Genomic DNA, 18,161 nt, shown 5'->3' with positions numbered 1-18,161 from the left:
GCCCCTTGATGAATTTAATTACTAACTGTACATTAAAAGTAGTATTTCTGCTCATTTTAAAAGGTTGAATCTCCTTGTGACTGAATGTTTGTGTACAGCGCACAGGCTAAATGCGCGCAGGTTTGATGCGCTCCACTTTTCTCTGTGGAGAACCAGCGCCTTGAATATTTACTACAGCGTTTCCATAGCTCAATGTGGTTTTGCAATGACTCCGTCTTAACGGAGATATTCCTGAACCGCATAAAACGAAACCGCATCGTTTTCGCCCGTTTCGGCTCAGTGTGGACGGGGCCTAGGAGGGAGCTGGCTGTGGAGCCGGCTTAGATGGAGCTGGCTCTGGAGCCGGCTTAGATGGAGCCGGCTCTGCAGCTGGCTTAGAGGGAGCTGGCTGTGGAGCCGGCTTAGATGGAGCTGGCTCTGGAGCTGGCTTAGAGGGAGCTGGCTGTGGAGCCGGCTTAGATGGAGCTGGCTCTGGAGCTGGCTTAGAGGGAGCTGGCTGTGGAGCCGGCTTAGATGGAGCTGGCTCTGCAGCTGGCTTAGAGGGAGCTGGCTGTGGAGCCGGCTAAGAGGGAGCTGGCTCTGGAGCTGGCTTAGAGGGAGCTGGCTGTGGAGCCGGCTTAGATGGAGCTGGCTCTGGAGCTGGTTTAGAGGGAGCTGGCTGTGGAGCCGGCTTGGATGGAGCTGGCTCTGCAGCTGGCTTAGAGGGAGCTGGCTGTGGAGCCGGCTAAGAGGGAGCTGGCTGTGGAGCCGGCTTAGATGGAGCAGGCTCTGGAGCTGGCTTAGAGGGAGCTGGCTGTGGAGCCGGCTTAGATGGAGCTGGCTCTGGAGCTGGTTTAGAGGGAGCTGGCTGTGGAGCCGGCTTAGATGGAGCTGGCACTGCAGGTGGCTTAGAGGGAGCTGGCTGTGGAGCCGGCTAAGAGGGAGCTGGCTCTGGCGCCGGTTCTGAATGAGCTGACTCTTGGGCCGTCGCAGCGGTCTTGTAAATACTTGGCTTCACATCAGGGAGTTCGGCGCGTGACAAAGAGAATCGGTATTTAGAGTTGAGGGGTTTGAGTGGGTGACTCGCCCCGTGAGGGTGACCCTCGCTGCTGCCGGTTCGATTCCCATCTCTGGTCCCGTGCCACACGGCGTTCCCGTGGTCCCGTGCCACCCGGCGTTCCCTCTCGTCTCTAACCTTCCTCCCTGTCCCGTCTATAAACGCACGAGAAGACCATAAAACCAAATCTCTTATTGAGGTAGTCGTTGCACCCAGGTCAGGTGTGTGTGTGTGTGTGTGTGTGTGTGTGTGTGTGTGTGTGTGTGTGTGTATGTGCGTGCGCAATCGTGTGTGTGTGGCTCTGACTGCGGCCTTGTGTATATTCCTGACCATGGTGGGCTGATGGATCGATACCTTCCTCCGCTGTTTCCCTCCCGGCCGGCGCTCGCTCTCTCTCTCTCTCTCTCTCTCTCTCTCTCTCTCTCTCTGTCTCTGTCTCTCTCCCTCTCTCTCTCCCTCTCTGCTCACAGCGTGTCACGGACCGTGATCTGATCCATACTTCTGTTCTCTCCCCCTCCCCCCTCTTCCTGCTATCCGTTGCCGCCTTCCTGCAGAAGGGGCAGACAGACGGGCGGCAGGACGGACTCGCGGGCGGCGGCGGTGCTAGGTGGCTCGGCGGCAGGCTGGTGGAAGATGTCGTCGGGGGCCGGGGGGCGGGGCTCCAGGAAGCTGCGGGGGGGCGGCAGTGGAGAAGGAGGAGGAGGAGGAGGAGGAGGAGGTGCTGCAGGAGGAGGAGGAGGAGGAGGAGGAGGAGGAGCCGCAGCAGCAGCAGCGGGGGGCCGCGGGGGCCCCGTTGAGGCGGAGGAGGGCCCCGTGGGGATCCCCTTCCCCGAGCACAGCGCCGACCTGCTGGGCGGCCTGAACCAGCAGCGGCGCAGCGGGCAGCTGTGCGACGTGCTGCTGGTGGTCCGGGACCAGGAGTTCCCGGCCCACCGCTCGGTGCTGGCGTCGGTCAGCAGCTACTTCCACAAGCTGTTCACGTCGGGCGCGGCCGCCGAGCGGCAGAGCGTGTACGCCCTGGACTTCGTGGAGCCCGAGGCGCTGGGCGCGCTGCTGGACTTCGCCTACACGGCCACGCTCACGCTCAGCCACGGCAGCGTGGCCGGCGTCCTCGCCGCCGCGCGCCTGCTGGAGGTGGCCCCCGTCCAGGACGTCTGCACACACCTGCTGGACACCAAAGTGCTCTCCCCGCCGGTCAGTAGCCCTCACCCTCCCCCGTCTCACTCTCCTCCCCCCCCCCCAGTACGGTACCTCTTTCTCCCCCTCTTACTCCCCCCCCCCCCCCCCCCCCCGGGTCTCAGAGTGACGGGACACCACATCGGTCCTTAAGGAGATGCAGCTTAATCATCAGCTCTTCCTCCTCCTCCTCCTCCTCCTCCTCCTCCTCCTCGCTGACGGGTGTAATATCGGCTTAAAGTGTCGACTCGATGTATCTCACGGCCCCCGCTTCAGCGGGATAAGGGCCGGGGAAAGGTGCATGTTGATGTTGTTGTTGTTGTTAAGGAAGTAGCGTTGAAGAAGAAGAAATGGTAAATGGTGTTCCATTAGAGGCGCTCAATCAAAGCCCAATTCCCCCCCACTTAATCATAGCGGGCCTGAATGGAAATAGTCCAAAGAGCATTCATCACATGGTAGATTTTACTTCTCTCTCTCTCTCTCTCTCTCGCTCACTCTCTCCTGCTCGCTGTCGGTCTCTCTCTCGACACAGTGTGCCAAGCATACGCCCACAGCCATGGGGTTACTTTCACACTTACGTATACTGGGCCAACTGTGTGTGTGTGTGTGTGTGTGTGTGTGTGTGTGTGTGTGTGTGTGTGTGTGACGGGACAGCAGGCTGTTTCACACACAGTGTTATGTTGCCGTGCTCGTCGCAGCGGCAATGCCCCGACGTTCACATGACACCGAGCGCGTCCAGTTGATTGCCACGGTGACAGTGCGCTCGCTTACCTTATATAGATAAGACGTCCCTCCGTCACCGCCCCCTTTTTGTGTCACACATCTGTACACAGCAGGACGTCCTGCAGCGTCCTGCTACATCGGTAGCCCGCTGTTCGTGTGTGGGGGGGCGGATGTGGTGAAAAACGTTGAGGTGATGAAAAATTCCGATTTTTAGATCGGAATAATTGCGGCACGCTAAAGACGAAAACGTCCGGTGTGAAAATATATTTAAAAAAAAAATAATATAACTTTTAGTTTCCGTTCCGCCTTCATATGAAGAAGGATGGGTTTCAGACCGAGAGTTACGAGACTACAAATTATTGGATGACAAATATTGAAATAGCGACTGAACGGAGCTCTCTCAAACTGTGGGCGTCATTGCATTACGTACACTCACATTTAGGGCAAACGTTTTATCCAAAGTGACTTACAACAAGTACATTTGTCAGAAGAAGGAGAAACAACAATATATCTCTGTCAGTACAGTAAGGATGTTCATAGAACCAAGTGCCGAGCACTAACAATCACTAGGTTAACCCATTCCCCGTAAACAACAAAGATAGCTAGGATAAGATGCTACATGATGCTAAGTACTATTTCTAAGTCCAAGGATGTACAACGTACAATATGTTTCAGGACGTACAACATACAATAAGTGCGTACATTAAGTTTCAGGACGTACAACATACATTAGGTGCCGATCAACCCATCATCTGAATTCATCCCCACAATGTCTGTGTAACACTGAGTGTGTGTTCTCTCGTCTCCATGGTGATGTGCGGGCAGGCGGGCAGCGAGCGACGAGACGACAGCGAGGAGGAGGAGGGCGGCCCTGGGGGGCGTGGCCAGGAGGGGGCGGAGCCCGAGCTGCGGGCGCAGGAGTACCTGGAGTACTTCCAGAGGGGAGGGGCCACCTGGAGCAGCAGCTGTAGCACGCCGGAACTCAGGGACCTGTCCACGCAACCGCACTTTAACCACGGCAACGGCACGCCCCACAGCAACGGCGGGGCCCCCGGGGGCCCCGGGGAGTACTACTCCGCGCTGGCAGCCCAGGCGCCAGGGCGGGAGATGGAGGAGGACGAGGAAGAGGAGGAGGACGACGAGGAGGAGGAAGAGGACGAGGAGGAGGAGGAGGAAGGGGAGGCGGCGCAGAGCGAGGGCGGGGGGGAGTGGCCTCTGGGGAACGGGGTTCTGCCTTTCTTCCCCGCCACCCCTGCCGCCCTGAACGGCCACTTCTACCCCCCCCGGCCGGGCCCCGAGGCGGACGGCGAGCTGGCGGCGGTGGCGGCGGCGGTGGTGGCGGCGGCGGCCCGGGAGCGGGAGAGCGGCTCGGCCAGCGCGCTGCTGCAGCACATGATGGACTCCATGGAGCGGCAGAAGGAGCGCGTCGCCGCCGGCGAGGACCAGGCGGGGGGCGACGGCGAGGACGCCGACATGGAGTTTTACTTGAATTACTTTAACAGCACGCATCACGAGGACGGCGGCGCCGTGTCGGCGGCGGCGGCGGCGGCGGCGGCGGCGGCGGCACACGGCATGGCGTCGCCGCACTGGGCCGCTTCCCGAGGCGGGCTGGTCCCCGAGAGGGGGCGGGGCCCGGGCGAGAGGGGGCGTGGCCCGGGCGAGAGGGGCGGCGCCATGGGAGGAGGGGGAGGCGGAGCCGGCGGGGGCGCCGGCGGGGGCGCCGGCGGCGGCGGCGAGAGGAAGATGCGGTCGAAGGCGTTCCAGAAGTGCCCCATCTGCTCCAAGGTCATCCAGGGGGCGGGGAAACTGCCCCGGCACATCCGGACACACACCGGGGAGAAGCCCTACGAGTGCGCCATCTGCAAAGTGCGCTTCACCAGGTAAGTCTCACTTCAAACATTATTTACATTTAGGGCATTTAGCAGGACGCTTTTATCCAAAGCGACAATTACAATAAGTCCATTTGTCAGAAGGAGAAACAACAATATATCTCTGTCGGTACAGTAAGGATGTTCATAGAACCAAGTGCAAAGCACTTACAATCGCTAGGTTAACCCATTCCCTGTATACAACAAAGATAGCTAGGATCAGATGCTGCACAATGCTAAGTACTATTTTTAAGTGCCAGGGCATACATCATACAATAAGTGTGTGTGTTAGAGGGGTGGGAGTGCCACACAACTGACACTCGTGCACAGCTACGTTAGAGCTCGGCTAGGGGTCGCGGGCTAGGGGTCACGGGCTAGCATCGCAGTTAGCGGCCGCACGCGTAGCATTCAACCGATTTTGGTGGGTGAAATTCAACGACTTCTTTAAAGTGTTGATTGTTTCTGAGCTCCTTCACGGCATCCATCTGTGACAGTCGTGAATTAACTTTTAGTCTTAATTTTTTATTGTTCTATTTTTAATATTCTGTTTGTTCTCTTCCGGGATGTGTTTTAACCAGCACTTCTCTCTGGTGTTGTGTGCCGTGTGACGCACCTGTTCGGACTCAACACCTCCTTACATAACGTTCTGTTTATTCAGCAGCATTATTACTTTTCATCAGCATAATGTTCTCTAAAAAGGTGCATTGTACATTCCAGCGCTCGCCCGCAGGCTGATGCGGTCATAAAAGTTGTTTTATCGGTGAAGGGTCCACAGCAAAGTCCTGACATTTCAAACCGAGGGACCCTATAAAGAGGTTGTACCAGGGTAGTGTTATCTAGCCTAGGGCCGCTGTAAAGTGTTAGATTCTGATATAGAGGGGGATTCTTGGCACGCTCTGTTATCCTATCTCATCTGAACTTGTGAACTCTGGTTATGTTGATCGTTGCCCCCAGCAAACCTGCCCATAACATAACTGCACGCACGCACACACACACACACACGCAAACACAGGAACACACACACGAGACACGAACACCAACACACACAAACACACACACGAACACAAAGCCCAACTGAAATGCAGCCAGTTCAAAGCGATAGAGTCTGGACTGCACATGGCTTCCCTGTATTTGTGAGTGCTTCCTCGAAGCCATTCCCTTAATGAATTAATCAGTGGGCTGGCTTTGGAAACAAGATGCAGGAGGGTAGGAACACTGGGACCCTTTGCATTAGCAGGGCAAGCAGGGAACACTGAGCTAAATTTGCATTCCGGTTAAATGAGGTTAGCGATGGGAGGAGGGGTATTGTAATCTTAATCCTGTTTGATCAGGGTTAAGAGTGTCTCTCGCTCTGTAATAAATCACTCCTGTCAGTTAAATAATTCACCCCTGTCGCTGTGGAACTTTGTCCCCGTGCCCTGACCCGTAGGGCCTGCCGCGTGTTGCCCTGCCACCGGACAATAGGACTTCAAAGAGTCTATCCTTCATCCATTCATGGACGTTCTCCATCCAAACTCAGAAGGGAACCTATTTGTGTGCGTGTGCGTGCGTGTATTTGTTTACCTAAAGCCCAGAGCAAAGCTCTGCTAGCAACAAGCATGCATTAGCTGCCTACGCTAGTCTGTGTAGCTACCCTGTGCCCCAGCTGGTGGGGAAGTACAGCTAGCTAAGAGCTAAGCTAGCCAAGAGCTAAGACGGTAGCGAAGAGCTAAGATGCTAGCAGGGTACGAGGGAGGTTAAAGAAAGGCAGATGGAGACCGAGAGAAGCATTCTGATAAAGAAGAGATGGGTGGACAATCTAGTCTTAGAAAGACCCAGACGTCACAGAATGACGTCCAACCCGTTTGGGTTATCCTGTGTTATATTATGTTAGCCTTGGTATGTGTGCAGGCGAGATGTTTATGTGTATTAATCATGCCAACGTTGTTGTCTGGTTTCCTGCATGTAATTGTTTTGTAAAAGATACTGACAGAGTCAGAGTTGGGGTTGTTTTAACAGTTATCCACTTAACGTTAACCTTGACAGGATAATGCTAACAATATATTTGAATCTTAAGGATACAACTTCCTTTGTTTCAAAGATAGCTTATGATTTACATAAGGTTATCCTCACATGGTTGTGCACGACGGATAAAGTTTAAGTTATTCTTTTATCTTTTAGTTGGATATATACGAAAATGAATAATAATAATAATAATAATAATAAACTTAATTTTTTTAATCCGGGTATTTATCAGCCACTTTTTTCTCCTCCATGATAATTATCATGGCTGTTGGGTATGGAAGGAAAGAAAACTAACCGACGCTGTAAACAAACACCATTGTGAGTAGCGGGCTTCGGTTCAGACAGGAGTTATGAGAAATGGCTCAGATAAAAACCTCAGGTTTACGGCCCTATCGGCTCAGCAAGCGGCGCCCGCACGGAAGCACTGGGAGTAGACGCTTTAATAGCTGACATAAACCGTTAAAGGCAAAATACCGTTGACCCATATGTACATTAAAAGGAATAATATATGGCAGAAAGGGGGTTTCGTATGCAGCGGGAATCTCAAACAGGAATAACAGCGCTTAAACATATCTTCCCCTTTTGAAATATGTGTTGGCTTAAGGCTCAGTTATGGTTCCTAGTCGACGCAAAGCAAGGTGGTTTACGGACCCATTACGCCCTCGCCGACCCTCCTTGCGTCCACCGCAAGGGCCTGACGTGCGCCTCCCAAAAATCGTAACCTTGGGTCGAGGCGTCGATTGGTCCGCTCACTAAACCCGACGCAGAACCAAAACATGTTGACGGCTGCGTTGAAGCGTCTGGTCATTGTGTTGCGTTGACGTGGAACCATAACTGAGCCTTTGCCCTCCGCTCTGTGCCGGGCGTCGTGTTTTGTCGCATACGGCCGTTTGATTTCCTCTTGTTTCTCCTCCCCAGACAGGACAAGCTCAAGGTGCACATGCGGAAGCACACGGGGGAGAAGCCGTACCTGTGCACGCAGTGCGGCGCCGCCTTCGCCCACAACTACGACCTGAAGAACCACATGCGCGTGCACACCGGGCTGCGGCCATACCAGTGCTCCAGCTGCTTCAAGACCTTCGTGCGCTCGGACCACCTGCACCGCCACCTCAAGAAGGACGGCTGCAACGGCGTCCCCTCGCGCCGCGGCCGCAAGCCCCGGGTGAGGGAGCCGGCCCTTCTGGAGGCCCCTCTGGACCTGGGCGTGCTGGGCCCCCCCGCCGGGCCCCTGGCCCACTCGGGCCCCCACGGGGCCAGGGGCCGGAGGCGGTCAGACCCCACCTTAACCGCCGAGGAGGGCGGTGCCGACTTCCTCTCGCACAGTCCTGAGTCACAGGAGAGGCCGGTGGAGATGGGGCTCTAGGGGGTCCTCAGGGGCCCGCTAGACCCCCCCCGCTGGACGCCATATTCCCTCTGCGGCCGCCTGTGAGACAGGCGGCCGGACAGAGAGGAGAAAAAGATAACATTTGGAGGCAAACTTTAACGACAAAGACTAACTTTTTCCTCTTTAAACCAAATCAGGGTGTCACAAATCTAATCTTAACGTTTCATTGTCCCTCTTTGCTTTTTTGGAAACAGAGACAGCACTTGCGTCGGTTTAATTGTCAAAGAGCAAAGAACACTTCGAATCAGGCGCCCACGATGTCCACTTTCTGGGTCACTTTATTTCCTTATGATCTTAGGGATTTTGTACATTGGCATACATGCTCTTATTGGTAGAATGTCACGTGGATTACATCAACTATGAGCAACTATGCAGTGGATGGGAGATTTTCGTTTCGTAACAGGATGTCTGTCCAACACCAGTCTCCTGTTTGGGTTAACCGAGGATAAATCCTTTTGAATGATACAACATCGTTTTTTTTCTATTCTTTTGCAGACATCTGAAAATGTACAGTTACCATAGAAACAACATTGCCACTCGGTGTGGTATATGCAAGTCCTCTTCTTTTGATGCTCCAGAAAGAATCCGACATGGGTTTGATTGAAGTGTTTCTTAACTCTCTCTCTCACGAAAAAAGAAAAGAAAAACAATGTATTTTATGAATCTAATGGTCTTTAAGATAAGAGAAAAGACTAAATATTGTGGAGTCAAATCCACGTTTGTGGAGGCTCTTGGTTGCAGGGCTCCAGGGAAGGGGAATGGAGGAGGGCTTCTGTTTCTAAAGCACTGCCCTCTTCTCCATGCATCTGTTAGCTTGACTGTGTTGCCTGTCTTGCACCCCCCCAACCCTGCGACTTTAGCATTTCTCTAGTCCTGTATGATTTGTCTTAATTTTTTGTTTTATGTTTTTTTTCTTTCAATGTTGGTTCCATTTTTAATCGATTCTGCTTTGGGTACTTGACACTTTATAATTGTATATGTGTGAGTGTGTGCGCCTGCGTGCGTGTGTGCGTGCGTGTGTGTGTGTCGACATACAGCAGGTAGTTAGGATGACATCGGGTCCCTTCTTAATGCGGGGGTATACTGTTTGTACGTGTAACGTGTAAGAAAAGCGAGCGATGTGTCGTGGGTGAATGATGAAAACAACAACAAACTTCTAAAATGCCGGCTACACCAACGAGAACAAACACCTAATTGAGAACGACTTAGAACATTTGACAAAGTACAGCCCTCCCCCTCCCCCACACAACCCCTTCCCCCCTCAAAGAGGGAGGCGACTAGAGTGAGTGAATGCGCTTGACGTCGTGCAGTACTTCTTCGGAGTCTGTCCGTGTGCGACGGGGCACGCGGGTAGCATTTAACCCCGCGGCCGGGTTAAGGCCATGTCAGGGAGCCTGATGAGAGAGAGCCAGACAGAGAAGCAGGATGAAGATGAGCACCTTTTCTATGTTTGCACAGCGACAGCGGCGACATGTTCCCCAGAGAGGTGGTCCCGGGTTCGGGCGGGGGGTAGGGTAGAGGAGGACTCAGGGAGAGGTTGCGTGTAGCTTTTGTCCGTACTGCGCCGTGTTCCACAGAGAGGTTGCCCCAGGTTGGGGGCGTCGGGGGAAGGCTGGCGGGGGGAGAGAGGAGGACTCAGGGAGAGGTTGCGTGTAGCTTTTGTCCGTACTGCGCCATGTTCCGCTCCCGGGGCCCTCGAGACCACGCTGCCATGAGGTTACCTGCAGCAGGAGGGAAGCAATAAATACCTGTCCAAGGCGGGAGGCCACAGAGGAACAGCTGCAGTGGGCTGGTGGTTTGGGGAGATGGGGTCGGGCATGATGGCGTTGGGGGGGGGGGGGGGGGGGGGGCCGGGAGAAGAGACTCACAATGTCTGTTGCATTCCAAAAAAATAATCTCCCCCAGCACAGCCACGTTTCCAAGCAGGGAGGGATCAAATCAGACCTCTCTCTCGCTCTTGCTCTCTCCCTCTCTCCCTCCCTCTCTCCCCCCCCCCCCTCTCTCTGTAGTCCTCTAATGCCGCCAGACCAGCATGGGAGCGGGTATTATTATATTAAAGCAAAGCCTGGTGTAACCTAGGTAGGATCTGTGTGTGTGTGTGTGTGCGCGCTCATGCGGGTGACTGTGTGGTTGCGTGCGCGCCTCCGTGGTCGTCACGGTCCCTCTGGCCACAGCACTTTGTTGTGAGTCAGCCACAGCCTGTTCAAACATGCACCCTGAACTGCCACCCCATTACACACACACACACACACACACACACACACACACACACACACACACACATGCAGATTCCAACAGAAAGTGGGATGGTGGCTTGGTCAGCGCTGCGTGTGTTCTGCCTCTGACCTGGTGCATCCGGGTTGCTCTTAGTTCTACAATACGTTGTTGCTATGCGGGTGAGAGGGAGAACATGTGACCCCTTGAGACCCCCCTCCCTCTCCCCTCAGTTCTTGGCAGAGACGCTTGATTGGCTCCTGTTGCACCTTTATATCGGAGAGAGGCGGCTTGTGATTGCACTTTGTTACTAAGTTAAAGGCACTTTTTGGTCGACCAAACGGGTACTTCGCTGACAAGAGACGGGGATGGAAGAGGAGATGGGCCCCTGCCCCTGGGCCAACTCCTCTTCCTCGGTTTCGTTCGGGGTTTGACGGCAAGTTGCCAAAAAAAAAAGGACGCAAATCTAGACACAAATGTGTATGAGATGAGATCTCACAAAGACATGTCAGGTGGGCTTAGAAGCAAATATGTATTTAGAAAGAAAAAACATATGTATACGTATATAGATATGTGTGTGTGTGTGTCTATATCACTATCTCTAAAGATAAAGAGATAGTGTTATAGATAAATAGATATACATCTAACCCCTGTAAACAAATGCACTTCAGAGAGTGAGACGTAAGGGAGTGAGGAGAGTGTGAACGTAACGGTCAGGGTGCTCCGTGCTTGCACGCCTGTGCAGAGGCATGCACTTTTGCTTTCTGCATGCGTGTGCACAGGCACATGCGCACGTCACTGGCTGGCTGGCTGGAGGGTCTCAGGACAAGCCTGGATAAACAAACTTTGTGTCTGCCCCATCTGTTCACCAGCCCCGCGCTGAACCAAACATATTTTAGCAGAACAAGAGCATTGTGATGAATTGCCATCCAATACCACAGCATCAAAGAGCGCTTTCTTCGGAAAACACGCAGAATAAATGTTGGTTTGGTTACTCGGTGATGATCTCTAAGTTGGCTCTGCGCTCGGCCTTTGAAGCCTTTATTGTTGTATCTTCATGAGGTTCAAGACTGAATGTCATGCAGATACAGGTCTTCAGCTTGAAACCCCGGCGATAATGCTGGGTTGTTGATTGGTTGTGGATGGTCAAATACTAATTGGATAGGAATTATTCTCCAGCTCTAACTGGAAGTATTCCAACCCCTTCCACCCAAAAACAGAATCCAGAACCTCTGATAGCTGAAGATCGCTCACCTCATCTCCCGTGTGTCCGTTTGAACGTCCACAAGCCAAAGATCTACTGGGCTTGGCGGGGGAGAGAAGAACTGCGTGTTTATCCAGACCGGGGCTCTGACCATGCTGCACAATGACACCCCTAACCTCTTTACTGTCCTCCAACCCCTCCTTACTGTCTTTAAAAGAGGCTGTAGCTTTACATTCTTTTCTGCTTCATGTCTTAGTTTTCTAAAATGTTATATCGCGCTGCATTTTTTAAAAAACCCTAACGAGTTGTACAGCCGCACGTACGTGCGTGTGTGTGTGTGTGTGTGTGTTGTGCGGGTGTATGCTGGATCGTGATGCTTTTCCTCGTCTGATGGTGGTTCAGGGTTCCGGGGATGGGAGTGGGTGGGTATTAGGGTAGGGGTTATGGATTATAAGCCTGATAGCACTGGAAGTGGTGCTTTAGCTGAGAACAGCGAGAGTTTGCACTAATGATAATGTCCTTGTTCTGCGTGTGGAGTTAGACCCGAGAGAGGCCGGGGGTGTTAGCCTGGGAGCCTCCAGCAGGGGGCCTGTTACTCATGGTTTGCGCGGAGAGTCCCTTCCGACCCCGTGGGCAGATATGTTATACCACATACCGAAGAGTGAGACATCCATCGATGCCATATACCAAAGCCTGGATGACCACGCAGAAGGTCATCACACACTTTAGAGCGACCAATATTTTGTGGGATGAGTGAAATATGTAATATTTCTAAATTGGAAGGCTATATCAAAGATTTTGGAGGTGACCCTGCGATGTCATTAAGCTAGCAAATCTATGACTCCCCCCCCCCCCCCCCCCCCCCCCCATCGACATCAGAATCAGCTGCAGTACGTCTGTCTCACCGTTTATCTTTCCACCCATAGCATTACAAAAGCACAGGCGTTTCTGATCAAAATTTGATCGCTTAAAGCTACAAGACTGTCGTTTAAATTCCATTTCACGTGGCCAAAAGAAATTTGGTATTTCTATCCTCAAAATCTGCAATTTCCAATATTTAAAATGTCGGAATTAAAAGATGTGTACTGTTGATGATGATGAAGCTGGTCATGATTTAATTCCAATTCATGTAATTTCTAAATTTATAGACCACGAGTCCAGATGTTGACGCATGTGTACCTTGCGGGATGTATACCTTGGTGGATGTGTACCTTGTTGGATGTGTCGATGGGGGCGGGGGGGGTGGCTGTCTTGGCTCCCGTGGCCTTTGTCGAGGACTTCTGAGCTCACCTTCACTTTGGGTCTTGTCCGTGGGTTCAGATGTGTTTGTACACGGGGACGGGGTGCTTGGACGAAGACCCCTGTCCGACTAAGAGGACGTTCACCACGACGGGACAGACGTGTGCCTTAAGTGGTTAAAGACTCAAACAAAAGCACTCTAAATTTCACGTTGTTTTTTGTTGTCTGTCATTAATCAGGACTAAAAAAGAAATTGGGTAAATTTGCTAAAGCGGATTTGCAAGATGTACAACGTTGCTTTATTACTCTGTTCTACTGTTGTTGTTGTTTTGTTGCTTTTTAAGAAAATACTGAGTTGTCAAGAGAATGGTGATTGAGATGAATTGGTGTTGGGTTCAGCTGTGATTGTGAGTCTGTGTTGTGTAGCGTGTGAGGGCAACGTTTCTCTGGTGCCCTCGCCCCAACTCTGGTTTCCAGACGGGCCTCGGCCCCAGACCAATGAAAGAAGACCTCATGGAGAAGGGTTATCTTTACGAACGATCGGTGGTCCCTGATCACGAATCAGGGGGAAACACATCCTCAATCAAAGAAGAGTACAAGACAAACTGTTTTCATGTTCACAGAAGAACGCGGTACTCGGTGAAGACGTGACAGTAGTCATGATGGTAGCAGAAAGAGAGTGTTTTTATTTTGCTTTGCTCTGTCATGTTGTCGCACACCTGATTTTGTTTGGTTTTGTATTTTTTATTTTATCGTTTTAGTATTTTCCACCAGCCTCTTTTTTATGGCAAGCTGAGTGTGGCATATGCAGTGCAGAACCAAGCACAGCATGCTTCTGGCACACACACACACACACACACACACACACACACACACACACACACACACACACACACACACACACACACACATACTCACACACACACACACTTCAGAGAACGCACGCATGCGAGCTGTGTGTGTGTGTGAGTGAGTTGGTTGTGTGTGTGTGAGTCTTTAGGGTACAAAGGTTTGGGGAAGGGGAGGCTGAATGTTGTACTTTCCTGTTTGGTTTTGATTATCTCAGCTTGTATACTAAAGGGCTGGTAGGATTCATGTGATGACCACCAGTCTAATAGACATTAAGACACAAGAGAAGGCCATTACAGGTCTCCCAGATGGGGAAATTACAACATGGGAATGGAGGTTTTTTTTCTTTTTTATGTCTTTGTAAATACTTCTCAGGTGGAAAATACACTGCTATGCATTGCGTTTCAGTGTGTGCTAAAACATGTAACGTTTGTCCGACGACCCTTCAAGCTACTTCCTGTCCTTTTTATTTCCTGTGGTCGTAACGAAACAAAAAAAGATTCCTCTTAACGTACAAGCGGTAACGATTCCCTCTCACGTCTTGACTTTGACCCAGCTGTTCGCTCCAGATCACGATCCAGTGATTCGGGGAATGAAGATTCAGGAGAACAAAAATTGTGAAGTGTGTCTTTGAAAGACGGAAAAGGCTTGGAAAAAGCTAAAAGCACGGTCTGCTTTCCTCTTCTTCTCTCTCTCTCTCTGGAGCGTGAGGATGACATCAGTACTCAGACACCTTTGCCCATCAGCAGGGAAACCAGAGACCGGGGAGGGTGGGGGGGAGAGAGGAAAATAACGTCTCAGACCCCGATGAGGAAACATTCCATGAAATCATGCCCTCCCCCCCATCTACGGACTCTTGGCAGGTGCAACCCGCCTTCTTCAGACGAGTGAAACAGTCGGCTATCTAATTGCTATTTGAAGCCTGTCTGCCGCTTCATCCGATGGAGCGACAGACAGACAGGCAGACAGATAAGACCCCCCCCCCCCCCCCCCAGGTCTGGCTACCTTTACTGCCTGTTTCCTTGAGTTCTTTCCTCGCTTCTGTGATTGTAACAAAGCACTTTGCGACGGGCCATCCAGAATCGTGTGTGTACTCTTTGTACGGTCGTTATTATCACTTATGTTTCGTTTTGTCCGTTGATGCGATTTATGTTTTTGGTTGAAACAAAGAAAAAATATATATATTTAAAGAGGCAAACAAAAAACACAATATACAACGAAAAATACAGTCCACATAAAAATACAGTTAAGCGTTGAAAATGTGGTATCTGCATTGAAAGTGTTCAGTGCTGGCTACACCTCAGTTTGACTATGTCCCTCGCTGTCGATATGCATCCTATTGGACGGTCACTCAGTCCAGTATACCCCCCCCCCCCCCCTTCCCGCTTGTTATCTCCGACCTGATTGGGAGAGAAGTCCTTACATCTTTGTTTTTTTGGGAGAGTCTTTCTTGTATAAAAAAAAATGAAATCCTATATAAGAGTTGGAAAGCTTTCTGAGAAGGCTGGGAGGGCTGGTTGTTGAACATGCGTTGTCTCTCCTGCTGCAGAGTCGGACTCTGCCATAACTCTGTCTTTGCTTCAAGTAAATGTGGTTGGATCTGGTATCCACGCCGCTAAGATGTATAGGGACGTAGATATCAAAGGGCCAAGCACTTATGGATTTATTCTTTTTTCTTTGGGGGGGGGGGGGGGGGCGCTTGGTATCGATGTCAAATTAGGATTATTGCAATAGAGTCAAGAGAATATATCCATCTTAATATACGTAAAGACAAACTCATAGTTCCATAAATGGTTTAAGTTGGGGGGGGGGAGCGATAGGTGAATATTTATAATAGATTGATTTGTAAATGTGATTGATTGAAAAAATAAGATCTTTAATAGCCGTTTGAAACTTCTCTGGTGTAAGTTTGGGGTGGCTCGACATGCCCTGTTTCTCAGGCCTGGCCATTGAATTTTATTCACAAATGTTTTTTCTTAGCATAGCAGTCTGTCAAGTCTTATCTGTTGGGAGCTGCAAATGGGTGAGGGTTATATGTGAATTTGCACTTTTTGGCGACAAAAAGAAATTGTATTGTATATGAGACCACTAAATCCACACAATCTAAACCATATAATTCCTTTTTTATTTGTTTAAATTGTTTGTTCCGTTTTTCTTTTTTTTAATATATCCAAAAATGTCTGGCATCTGGTTGTATGGTTTAAAGAATACGAGATCTTTCTATTAAAAAAAACAACAGTTGCAGGTTGTACGTTTGTCAATGTTTACAAACGCAAACACAATCACACACACACACACACACACACACACACACTGCCTATACTATGCGGTTTCTGAAAACAACCACAAGATGGCAGTAAAATCCCTCATCAGCCATTGAATGAAGAAGTCATCTCTGCCTCGTGCGATTGCAACACACCATTGCTCACTCTTCCGTTTTCCTTAACCCCCCCCCTCGGATCTTTTACGCTCTCTTTCCCACATGCACGGCAATACACAGACGCATTTGTGCTCCCTTATCCTGCCAGTTATTATACAATTATACAGACGCAGTGGTGCGTAAGATTCAACTTTCCGGCGTAAAGATGCAATCATTTAACACCATATGCATTCCTTATCGTGAAAAAAAAAAGGATAATTGCCATATAGATAAACAAACGTGTAGGAGTGCAGGTTGGGCGACTTGATCTTATTCTTACTGACAAAGCTTTCGATTGTGATCGTTCTGTTTTTAAACCGTTGATTACCCCCCACCCCCAACACCCCCCAAGCCTACTTACTGCGGTCTCGATTGTCGCTCTTTCTTCCTGTTTGTCTCTGAGTGCGCCTCCCTCAGGCCGTCATGCAGGGTGACAGAGGTCACTGAACAGCTCATTAACCCCACCCCAACAGCCCACATATTGCTCCAGTCCCCAGGCCCTGCCTAGCCGGGCACACACACACACACACTGATACACACACACACACACACACACACACACACACACACACACACACACACACACACACACACACACACTGATACACACACACACACACACACACACACACTGATACACACACACACACGCACGCACACACACACACAAACACTGATACACACACACACACACACTGATACACACACACATACACACACTGATACACACACACACACACACACACACGCACACTGATACACACACACACACACACACAACTTATAATGCTCCACTAATAGCAGTTAAGTCGACCTAAGCCCGGCGCATAAGCAGCACATTTTTGAGAGATGCATCGGAAGCCGTGTATATCTTGATGTTATGTACATGCATTAAGCCGTGTCCTGCTTCTATCTGTATAATTATGCCCTTGCCCGTGCGTCTATCAAAACCAACATCACATTGTCCTTGTTTACAATGACACGCGCACACACACGCGCTTGTGTTTAACCACCCTGCGAAACGCTGTTAAAACCAACAACTGTAGCGCAAACACTATTTGTCAACACATCTATAGATGTTGGCTCACGGTCCACTCTCCCTCAGAGATATATCTGGCGGCCATATTTCCCTCCCAAACGCCGCCGCCTCCACGCGTGTGTCCGGGCGTTTATCGCGGTCTCATTCCTCCCGGCCCAGTGTACCATCGCTGGCTTTTGTTCTCTCATTCTATATTTAAAGACGTCTCTGTCGAACCTGTTGGCCAGATGTCCCGCGGCTCCAGGTCATTAACTCGTGTGTTTGCAGGGTTTCTGCGACACAGTGGGCCGTGGTGTTATTTTCCGTGTTCAGGCCTCGTAGCTGCAGTCACAACACGCTGGATAAGAAGAGCTAAGGGGACGGTGAGGCCTGGGAGCTGTTGTCTGCTGTCTCTGGCGGCACTGCTGCTGCTGTGTGTCTTCCTGTGTGTGTGTGTGTGTGTGTGTGTGTGTGTGTGTGCATGTGTGTGCGTGTGTGCCTAATGTATGTGTATTGACCACTTGGTGTCGTTTTGCGTGCACATTCCCATGTGTCGGCCCCTTTCTTCTTATGTTTGTGTGTGTGTGTGTGTGTGTGTGTGTGTGTGTGTGTGTGTGTGTGTGTGTTTGTGAATGTAGATGCTATAATTTTATGGAGTAGGTGTGTTCTGTGCTTGTTCCTGTGTGTTTGTGTTTGTGTGTGTGTGTGTGTGTGTGTGTGGGTTGGTGTCGTTTCACACGCACATCCTTACACCTGTCCATGTGTCTGTCCCTATCTGCTTCTGTGTGTGTGTGTGTGTGTGTGTGTGTGTGTGTGTGTGTGTGTGTGTGACACTATACTTTTATGGAGGGGGTGTGTGCGTGAATGTGTGCTGCATGTAGATGTCATTAGGCTGTAGATGAGCCCCTAGCTAGCTCAAGAATGCACATTAAGCATTCAATGTAAACGACTCACACACACACACACACGCACACACACACACAGACGCACACACAAACAAACGCACGCACACACATAGGGATGACGT

The 18,161-nt window shown here is 50.8% G+C and overlaps 1 protein-coding gene across 1 annotated transcript in view; it reads left to right on the top strand.

Annotated features, from left to right (window-relative positions):
• The window catches only part of zbtb7a (zinc finger and BTB domain containing 7a), a 23,730-nt gene extending 7,805 nt beyond the window's left edge, over window positions 1-15,925 (top strand). The window contains exons 2-4 of the mRNA XM_079739125.1: window positions 1,591-2,230; window positions 3,761-4,815; window positions 7,726-15,925. Of these exons, the coding sequence (XP_079595251.1) occupies window positions 1,591-2,230; window positions 3,761-4,815; window positions 7,726-8,170 (2,140 nt within the window). The 3' untranslated portion in view covers window positions 8,171-15,925. The remainder of the gene's footprint in view (window positions 1-1,590; window positions 2,231-3,760; window positions 4,816-7,725) is intronic.
• Window positions 15,926-18,161: the final 2,236 nt, after the last annotated feature.

This window comes from Pollachius pollachius (assembly GCF_949987615.1).
Source record: "Pollachius pollachius genome assembly, chromosome: 7".
Taxonomy (NCBI): domain Eukaryota; kingdom Metazoa; phylum Chordata; class Actinopteri; order Gadiformes; family Gadidae; genus Pollachius; species Pollachius pollachius.
Note: the sequence above shows the minus strand (reverse complement) of the source record. Positions and strands in the feature narration are given on the sequence as shown.